The sequence below is a fragment of the Electrona antarctica genome (assembly GCF_951216825.1).
Source record: "Electrona antarctica genome assembly, chromosome: 13".
Taxonomy (NCBI): Eukaryota; Metazoa; Chordata; class Actinopteri; order Myctophiformes; family Myctophidae; genus Electrona; species Electrona antarctica.
This window is the reverse complement of record NC_136794.1, coordinates 18,869,634-18,880,037: the sequence shown is the minus strand read 5'-3', so window position 1 is coordinate 18,880,037 and position 10,404 is coordinate 18,869,634. Positions and strand designations below refer to the sequence as shown.

Genomic DNA, 10,404 nt, shown 5'->3' with positions numbered 1-10,404 from the left:
GTTGTCAAAAACTGCAACACCAAACTATTTTAAAGAAATTTTAAGTCATACCCTATACTGTAGCTAGCCTACTATATCTAGATACATGAGGAAATCACAACAAAATGACAGTACAAAGATCAATTGTGAATGAGGAACACAGAAATGTGTTATGTTTTAGAGTGCTTTAATACATTACATAACATAACTTGCAACACACACACACACACACACACACACACACACACACACACACACACACACACACACACACACACACACACACACACACACACACACACACACACACACACACACACACACACACACACACACACACACACACTATTCAATTCCAATGTAGTGAATAGTTAGTTCATTAATAGTTGGCAGAACTCTTGCTACCCTAAAGTGTATGCAACACCCAAAAAGGTAATATTCTTTTGATATGAATTTCACATCAAAATATGGACATAATACAACGGGTACACGTGTATTCTTTCTCTATAGTTACATATCCATACGAAAATACACATACGTACACAATACACAGACCTTTGGGGCCATTAAATTAACTTACATTCGCCCAAAACCTATAACCCAAATCCCAACCCCCACCCTAACTATGGAACTTCAGTATCAAACTGGGCCCTGGGGACATCGTTTGTCCCCAACTTGACTTGCCAATGCCAGTCAACTTGTTTTATGTTCAAGATTTGACCCCAAATGAGGCCAATGTCAGGAACACACACATGAGCACGCACGCACGCACTCACGCACACACACACACGCACACACACGCGCGCGCGCGCACCTGCATGAATACAGTTCACAAACAGTTCACGTAAACTCATGATGCATCAGGATTTTCGACTAGTTTACATTTTAGTTTGTCTTCCCTTATTGTCCTTATTGTGCTCGCTTGAGTCTTTCTTAACCATCTCTATCTCTTCATCCTTTCGTTTGCCCTCATTATCATCTTCATTCTTCTTGCTGAATTGTTCCTCAATGGATGCAGGGTCATTGTAGGTGTAGAAATATGCCATAATGGAAAATATGAAACAGACTGCAACCAGCAGAGAGGCAAAAAGGATGTACTCGGCCCACTATGAAAAAAGAGAGGAGCCACAAATGTTGAGTTAATATATGTTTATAATAATTTTCACTGTCAGTAAATCACAAAAAAAAAATAATAATAATAAAAAAAGAAAAAAAAAATATATATATATATATATATATATATATATATATATATATATATATCCAACATTATTATGATTTATTTTTTAAATTGTGGGACTGGACTGGGACTTCTTACCTGTTCTGGGAGCTTTGCCAGCTCGGCTACAATTAACACGATAAAATTGCCAATAGCTACGGTGAATAACCAGCCAGCTTGCAGCACTGATTTCATGTTACTTGGTGCCTATAGGAAGAGTTTATGTCAGAAAACTATGGTTGAACAAAGCAGACATCTATCACAGCCATTCTCATATGCTGACGCAGCACTAAAACAAAGGGTAGAGAAATGTTCTTCCATTTTACATGAAATGTAAAAATGGGTGTGTGATATTTACCTGTGAGTAGGAGAACTCCAGACCAGTGACAGAAAAAACCACTTCACCAACTGTAATGAGGAAGTACTGTGGAATCTGTAGGGCCATGTGAACAGAGTTGGGCTGGATGTCTTCTATTGCATGAATGGATGCACACTGAAATCAAAAGGAGTAATGTTATCTCAAGCTAATTCTAGGATATTGTGCTGATTTAAAAAGGTTCACCAAGGCCCAGGCCGGCCTAGGGCCGGTCACCTATAGGCTGCTAATTTGCGGGTTCGACTCCCGATCCCGACGACCTTTGCTGCATGTCACTCCCCACATTTCTGTCAGCTTACTTTGTCACTATCAAATAAAGGCAGAAAAGCCCCAAGAAATATCTTTAAAAGGTTCACCAACCAACCAATGTGGTCTCACTTCCTTCCTGGACTACAAAGTCACACCCATAGACATATATAAAGGCTAGATGGCTCAAGGCGGACTCTCCGACGTAGTTCACCCGGTGGCCATCTTGCCTCGGGGCTACAGTACAGTATGTTCTATGGCAGCTCAAACAAAAATACTAATAACTCCCTCAAATCTTGACGGATTTACGGGTTGGTTTATTATAAACGTTATCAACGTGGCTATGATTCAGGATGCTTAATGTTATTTTTTATATGAACGTCATATAAAAGCATATAAGTATGCAGACGTCTCTGACGTTTATAACAAACGATACCGTTTGAAAACTTTGTATTTAAAAAGTACATGCCCCATAGACACAATGTTATGCTGCCCCGAAGTAAGATGGCCGCCACATAGCGACGTCGCTCTCCATTGGCCAGCAGTGCGGGTGAGCCATCTAGCCTTTCTTATACAGTATATCTATGGTCCCACCTCCATGTAGCCTCTCCACAAGGCGGGGAAGTGCACTAAAGCATTATGGGCATTGTAGGAATTCAGCAATCCAGTCAAACCCTAGTCAAACACACAGACTTCATTGTTTTTCTGACCATAGGGTGCAAATTTCAAATTGTGCTACTGTTATCTACTACAAATACTATTAACATTGAGTGACTGCAGTTTCTTCCAGTGGTGAAATGTCCCTTTAAGTTTAGGCACCAGCTCCTAAACCTCTTCCAGCAGCAACATGGAGATCCTTATGAATCTACTGTATGTTTTGGACTGTATACAGTAAAATACATATTGTTCATTCTAATTCTGAAAGCACTTTTACACTTTCTGGCGTAAATGTGGAATGTGGAAATGCTTCCAATATCTTAAAGGACCACTTCACCACTTTTCAACCTATGATAAAATGCCACAATTCTTTTCAACTCGGTCTGTGTCTCATGGGATATGGCTGTGGGCAGTTCAGAAACCTGTCCACCAGTGACACATTCGATGGGAATCCAAGCTAATAGAAACTGCAGGCTTTCTATTCCTGAAAAGTTGCAATGCGATAATGGAAGCCATCATTCTCACGATAATACAAATCTAAATATATATTAAAAGAACATCTTCCTAACGATGATGTCACTGGTGTACAGGTTTCTGAATTGCCCACAGCCCTCCTATGAGACGGACTGAGTAGAAAATAATTGTGCTATTTTATCATGAACATTAGTTCATGATAAGATAAGTTGATAGAAGATAAGTTGAAAAGTGGTGGAATTGGTCCTTTAAAATGCTTGCCTATTTTCACCTTCACATTTAAAAGGAAAGTCACAGGTAAATAATATTCACAGTATGTTAATATTTAACAATAGTTACAGGATTGTGTAATGTCATGCTAGGTGGTGGGGCTACATTTATGAAAATATGAATACAATAATTATTCATATTTAATAATTGTATTGATATGATTTGTGATTTTATGATTGTAACGTATTAGGTTATTGATAAGATTTAGGATTCCAGGTGTAATGGAACTTACATTGGGTTCAAAGGTGAAAGTACTGGGAATAAGGAAAGTGTAAGAGCTTCCTTGGCCAAACTCTCTGGTGAACTCGCACGACTGTACACCATTTGTTATACTGAACTGGGCACTGATACAAGAGAAGAGTACAAGAGAGTTTTAAATATAAAATTACAAGTATTGCTGTTTGCAAAAATGTATTATTAAAAAAAATAATGGATAGAACAAAACTACTTTCATGAAAAACAAAGTTCCTTACTTTCCAATTGGAATCAGAGAGTAGTTGGAATAAAACAATGGTTCAACTGGTCCAAACGATGCTGGGCCATCTACATTCACTGGTATAGTCAACGCATTAACAAATCTGGGAATGAGCAAAATGTCACATGAGAACAGTGCTTATGAGTATGACTAAGTTGTCACAAATAATTGATTCAGATGAGTACCTTATTTTATTGTTGCCCTGCTCTGGCTTGCTAATTGCATCATTAGTCTGTAATGAAGAATTAGAACCAAATCAGTCTTAAACTACTTGTTTTGCAAATTTCATTTGTTAATAGAGTTGTATGTAACTCACCAACTTCCAAATGTCGCTGATATTTAAAGGAATGAGAAGTGTTTGTCGCATTTTCTTATGCAATGGAACATCTCTTGGTGCAAGACCTCCCATTGAAACTGTGATTATATCTTCATCAAATGTAAAGTAATTCTCACTAGCCTGCAAACAAACAAGCAAGCAAACAAACAAACAAACAAACAAACAAACAAACAAACAACAACAAATTATGAGTTTCACCTTCACAAAATGAAAACAACTGAAAATAGTTCCCAATCAAAAGGTATTAATTGTGTCCTTCAACCAATACAGTAGTATTTATTCTTTATACCATTATTTAGCATTTATTAAACATACCTGAGCTGCAGCTAGTTCCACTGGACTGTAGTGAGGCAGAGTAACCGTCAAGGGACTGCTACCCATATTTAGTAATTTCAGCTGGCTTTGAGAAGCTGATGGAAAGGTAGGCAAGGTTTTCTGCAAAGTAATACAGCATAATTCGTTGCTGTCCGGAAGAAACCACCTAACTCAATTTACGTCTGTGTTTTGGTTAAACAATATTGAACCAATGAAAAGTATTATAAAGCTCTTCGACAAAAACTTCCTACAGTAACTCCACTTGAGCTGGATGTTTTTTCATTTCCTGAAAAATGAACATTTTGGAGTTGGGTGGTTTCAGCAGATAGAACAATAACTCTCTTGAACTCCCCACCAGTCAATAATATGTTCAAATGACATCCCCACTTTTGCCTTATTTCTCATGTGTTTTCTGCACATTATGTTTTTTATTTCTGTATTATTATATGACAAGATAATTACATCAGAGTTTCTGGAAATACTCACGTCAATCTCAATTTGAACCAGAGCAGCAGCGACAAATGCCATAGCTGCAAAAAGCATCCCCACGGTCATTCTTCTTAGAGGGCTGTTGGATCAAAACTTTAGTACATTTATGTTATCAGTGATTTGTAAGCTTTGTAACAGCAGAATGGCATAATATAAGCCCGCTGCCTAATTTATACTTTGTCGATTGCCAAAAATAACAGATTTAGTTTTAAAATTAGTTGTTTTTGGTGAACAAAACAGTTGTCAGACATAAATTAAGCTTTAAATAATACTTTAATAACAGCATTGTGACATATTGTGTTGTCGTTCTTTCTCCCCCAATAGAGGGTATGCGTGTGACATCATCATCAAACCAGGAAGTTATGCAGGAACGCCTACTGAGTGGCAAAAAACTACTTTCTGGCCTTGACAGCCCATACATCCACACGAAAAGTCTTATCTGATTGCATTAAACAACATTAAACAATGTTAAACTCACTTTGCCTGTTGCTTTGCCACTCGATTTGCCACTCGATGTGCCATTCACTTTAAGCATGCGCATACTCTCTATAACTTTAATTCCATTCATCTCAATTTCAGTCTATGAATACCACTTTGAAGTCTGGGAGAACTTACGTGAAGTTCAGACCACATTTTCTGATCAGAGGGTAAATAATACTTTCAGTGATAGGCACCAGAGTCAGGATGAAGATGGGGTTGACCATCTGTAGAGAACAATACATGGAGCTATGAGGATTATGTTTCAAATAAGATACAGCAGTGGTTCCCAAATGTTTCATGTCAAGGACCCTCAAATTGACACTAATTAGCCCCCCTCGGACCCCCATTTGAAAAGATATTCCAGGGAGCAGTGATTCTCAACCCGTTTAATTTCAAGGACCCCCAGTTTGACAATCGTATTAATCTAAAGACCCTCATTTAATGGCATTTCTATCTCTGGGACCCCAATTTATATTGTAAAATCAATGTTAATTTAACTCTGAGAGTGTACAATTCGAACCAAATGGACCCTAACAGGTCCATTTGGTTCCATTTGTACACTCTCTCTCAGAGTTACGGTCCCATAAGGGTCCATTTGGATCCAAACTATCATTTAGCTGGGGACCCCCTGAAACTCCCTCAAGGCCCCCGGGGGTCCTCGGACCCCACTTTGGGAACCACTGTGATACAGTATACTGGTCCAGAGTGACTTGGATACATTGCTCTAACTTACTTGCATCTGATCAGGCTGCAGAATAATGATTCCCTGGAAAGATAATGATATCTGTGATTAGGAGTCTGAGCACATGGTTTAAGATGTTGGCTATGCTTTTATTTCAACAAAACAAAAAGAACATACAAAGTTCCCATCCATTGTAGTGGCTTGCAGAGTCCATCTAGAGCCCTGTCAAGGAGTTGGAGAATTGATCACATTTTCCATGGCTATATTTTGTATTTCTCTACTATGGTATAGACAACAAATAATATTGATGCCTTTTGATGTAGCAGCTTTAAGTTACCTTTTGGTCAAACAGTGTCCAGAACATGGGAAGTGGGATGTATAGAAAGAGGACCTTGAGCACCATTTTGATTTGAGCAATGAGGAGTTTCTATAAGACAAAAATAATAATAATGATAAAAATAGAATACTATTTAAACTCAGTTTTTGTTTTTCAGATACAAGTTCTTATAGTAAATTATGGCATTTATGTGTGTGAGGAAGGAAACAAAAGTTGTTACCTCATATTTCTCTTCTGCCCAGTCCATCCAGTGTCCCCTCTTTTTATGTTCCTTGCCTCTGTGCCTGAAGCGGTTTTTAACAGCAAACTGAAAGCAACAGGACCAATAGCATTTTGAGAAACATTTTGAGTGACTTTCAGCAGTAGGGGCATTCAAGGCAAGCAGATGCTAGGAATCATCCAGACTTACCCCAATGCATTTACACACATCGAGCATAATATTTCCCTGTGGCTCAGCTTTGTAATACATGCCACTCCCAACAATAAAGACCACTGCAAGAAAACAAGAAACACGACCAAATCATCAGCATACATTGTTATGCCTTTACTAATTCACAACAGACTTATTAGTAGAAAAACAATAAACCCTCCCAACTGGAAACGGGTTGGTAACGTATCTGGATTTCTGAACATATAGTTAAACTGTCATACCAAGAGCAACCACCATAAGCGCTGCAGGGACACCAAAGGCCAGAGGATAACATTTCTGTTGAGTGTGGATACCGCATTCCTGGGCTGCAGATGCAGATGGACAAGGAGATAAACATTCATGTATGCATGCAGTCATACTCATCTACTTCTGCTTTATTATTATGTACCTCTTAGAACGGGTGTGATGATGGTTGATAGGAGACTCCCAGCATTGATGCATAAGTAAAATACAGAGAAGAAAGTGCTCCTCTGCCTAGCCTGTTGAAAGGAAAAAAATCACACCCGTGTGAACTGAGTGGTGCAAGGTCTTATATAGCCTGATCAGCTGTGGTCTGACGTAATGTCAGTGACCATGGTAACCATGCTCACCTGTGCACGGACACGTACACAGGTACACAAACATACAGACAAAGCTGACCATGGTAACCATGCTCACCTGTGCACGGACACGTACACAGGTACACAAACATACAGACAAAGCTGACCATGGTAACCATGCTCACCTGTGCACGGACACGTACACAGGTACACAAACATACAGACAAAGCTGGTTGTTGGAGTGGTTTGCACCACTCAAAAATCAATGACATTGCACTGTACCTTCAGTGCACCCCACCACCCTTCAACAAAATACACACAAGTAACAGTAGTGGTGGGCTATGCTAACCTGGTGGTCCTCAAATTGGTCTCCACCAAAGGCAGCCACACAAGGTTTGATGCCACCAGTGCCCAGAGCAATGAGGAACAGTCCCACCATGGACAATGCGCTGCAGAGTGTTGGGAAGAACAACAGGTGTAATTGAGGCAATGTCATAGAACAAAATGTGAAACTTCCTTTGACATTATCTTGACTTCTGCATAATAACATAGATAAGCCTATGGTAAAAAAAGCATTGCAATTTGATAAGGGATCCCATTGGGAACTACAAACTGTAGCATTGTATTATCATTCATACTGTGAACTCTGTTGTGCAGTATTCAGAGGTGGACAGTGCCGTATTAACACTCACACATGGAATGTCATATTGTCTGGTATTCCGTCTCTGTCGTAGTCTGTGATGTCATGGATAGCACTAACAGCCATTACTATCTGACCAATTGCATAGACAATGGAAAGATAGATGATAGTCCTGCAGAAGACAGAGATCAAGAAGTTGTTCAATATTGACTTCTTTACAATGTTATAAAACTACTAATATAACTTACAGTATTTGTAATGAACAGAACAATCATGAAAATGTGCTGGTATATGCAAATCTTTCACAGAAACCCTTTATTACGGTATTGGTCACTCACTTAAACTTCCCCAGCCAGGAGTCAGCCACAATGGCGCCAAGTATAGGGGTCAGGTAGCAGAGAGCAACAAATGCATGATAGATGGAGGTGGCCATGTCATCATCCCAGCGCAGAAAGTACCTGAAGTACAGCACAAGCACGGCTGTGGACAAGCAGAGGGCACTACATTAGTTCTAATTGATCAATGATCATTATGTTATGCTACACTCAGTGGTGGATAGTAACTATTAAGTACATTTACTTAAGTACTGTACTTAAGTACAATTTTGAAGTATTTCTACTTTACTTGAGTATTTCCAATTTCCAGTACTTTTACTTCTACTCCGCTACATCTCAGAGGCAAATATTGTACTTTTACAAATATTGTTACTTATTGTAACTTTAGTTACTAGTTACTTTGTATAGATGTTGATTATAATTACAAAACATACAGTAACCCTTCGGCCATTTGAAAATAGCCGATCTACAAGCATGCTATTTCAAAAGACATTTTAAAACTTCAAATGGGACGTTCTGCATAATACTAGAGTACCGGTACTTTTACTTTTGGTACTTTAAGTACATTTTGATGCCAATACGTTTGTAGACTTTTACTTTTACTAAAGTACATTCAGAATTTCAATATTACGGTATTGATTAATTTTACTTTGGTGGAAAAAGTACTCACATGTTTTAACATGCGAGTACTTTTTCCACCACTGTACAATTGATATAACGTTAACAGGGCTGGTGATACAGCTGTGATATTTTGTTGCACTATATACATGTATATTATAATACTCACCACGCATGCCATAGTAGGAGAACCTCTCACAGAATTCATTTACGACAATGAAGAAAATGCTAATGGGGTAGCCACACACCACTGCACTCTGATGGATAAAGTAGGGGAAATTGTGGTATATAACAGTATATGAATAACTACAGCCAATGTTGATTATTAAAGTCTAAAGACTAATTTATGCTTAGTCACAGGTCACAGTCAGTCACAAAAAAAATAACTTCTCATTCAGTTCAGTTAACATTTATTTTCGGTGAGCTACACCATCTTGCGACAAAGCATACTGTATATTAGACTTGAGGCAACTCTATATGAGCTACAGTATCACTAACTTCAATCATTCATTTGAAATACATGACATGAATGTTCTGAACGTAATTTATTATACTTTACCTTCCCTTTCTTCTTCTCTTTCTTAATATCCTCATGATCTGTGCATAAAGTAATATCACTTTACAACACTACACACATAAAAAAATATATAGTTATCCATAACAAATTGAACTTAATCATATCCTCAGGAAGAACTCACCAGTCATGATGGCAGAGTAGAGATTACACTACTTGTTCAAATTTTAATGTCCCTTTACAGTTCCTTAAGGCCTGGTCAGAGAGCTGGTCTCCCACTGTCAAGAGAGGGAGGGCTAGACAAGGTGTATAGGTAATTATTAGTCCTTTGATGTGCCTTGCAGAATGCTGAGAGAGGACAGAGTCCTGGCTCAATCATAAAGAGAGGACAGAGTCCTGTCCTCTCTTTATGATGTCTTAATTGTGTGTGAACACGAGATATAAGAGAGTGCCCCCCCAACGCACACCCACCACTCTCAATTACCACTCCATGACAGAACTAAATAAACAAAAGCATGCATAAATGTGTGGTAATCATCTCATATAGCCTATACCATAAGACCTGTCCTATAGGGTGACCACATCTCTTATAGAGCAGGGGTTCTCAACGTTTTAGGCTGGGGACCCCCGGGAATGCCTTGGCCATGTCTCGCGACCCCCTCCCGCCCCAAAAATAACCAATAGAGAAAATATATCATAAATGTGTGCTGTGATCCGGCATGACTCATATACTTAGCAATTCACAATTCATATTTGATATTTGTCTCCACCAGGCCGAAGGCATGGGGAGAGAGTATGTTTTGCACTCCGTCCGTGTGTCCGTCCGTCCGTCCGTTACCAGCTAATCTCCGGCACCGTTAACCCGGTCATGCCAAACTTTGCACACACACTCCCTGGATGCCAACATGAACCTCTGCCCCACATTTTCCAGAACGGCCTGTTATAGCGCCACCATGAGGCAGCTTTTCAAATTTTTTACCTAAAACTGCACC

General features: G+C 39.0%; 1 protein-coding gene across 1 annotated transcript; it reads right to left on the bottom strand.

The window, feature by feature from the left end:
- Positions 1 to 857: 857 nt before the first annotated feature.
- On the bottom strand, positions 858 to 9,603 carry slc15a1a (solute carrier family 15 member 1a; the record flags this gene model as incomplete). The annotated part of the gene is made up of 22 exons (XM_079517686.1): positions 858 to 1,085; positions 1,298 to 1,405; positions 1,557 to 1,691; positions 3,454 to 3,565; positions 3,695 to 3,799; positions 3,882 to 3,928; positions 4,349 to 4,468; positions 4,835 to 4,916; positions 5,453 to 5,541; positions 6,051 to 6,083; positions 6,177 to 6,221; positions 6,337 to 6,426; positions 6,557 to 6,643; positions 6,746 to 6,828; positions 6,988 to 7,071; positions 7,155 to 7,245; positions 7,655 to 7,754; positions 7,998 to 8,117; positions 8,284 to 8,425; positions 9,068 to 9,155; positions 9,458 to 9,495; positions 9,597 to 9,603. 22 exons carry the CDS (start codon positions 9,601 to 9,603, stop codon positions 858 to 860), a joined length of 2,034 nt encoding a protein of 677 aa, XP_079373812.1.
- Between the last annotated feature and the right edge of the window lie 801 nt (positions 9,604 to 10,404).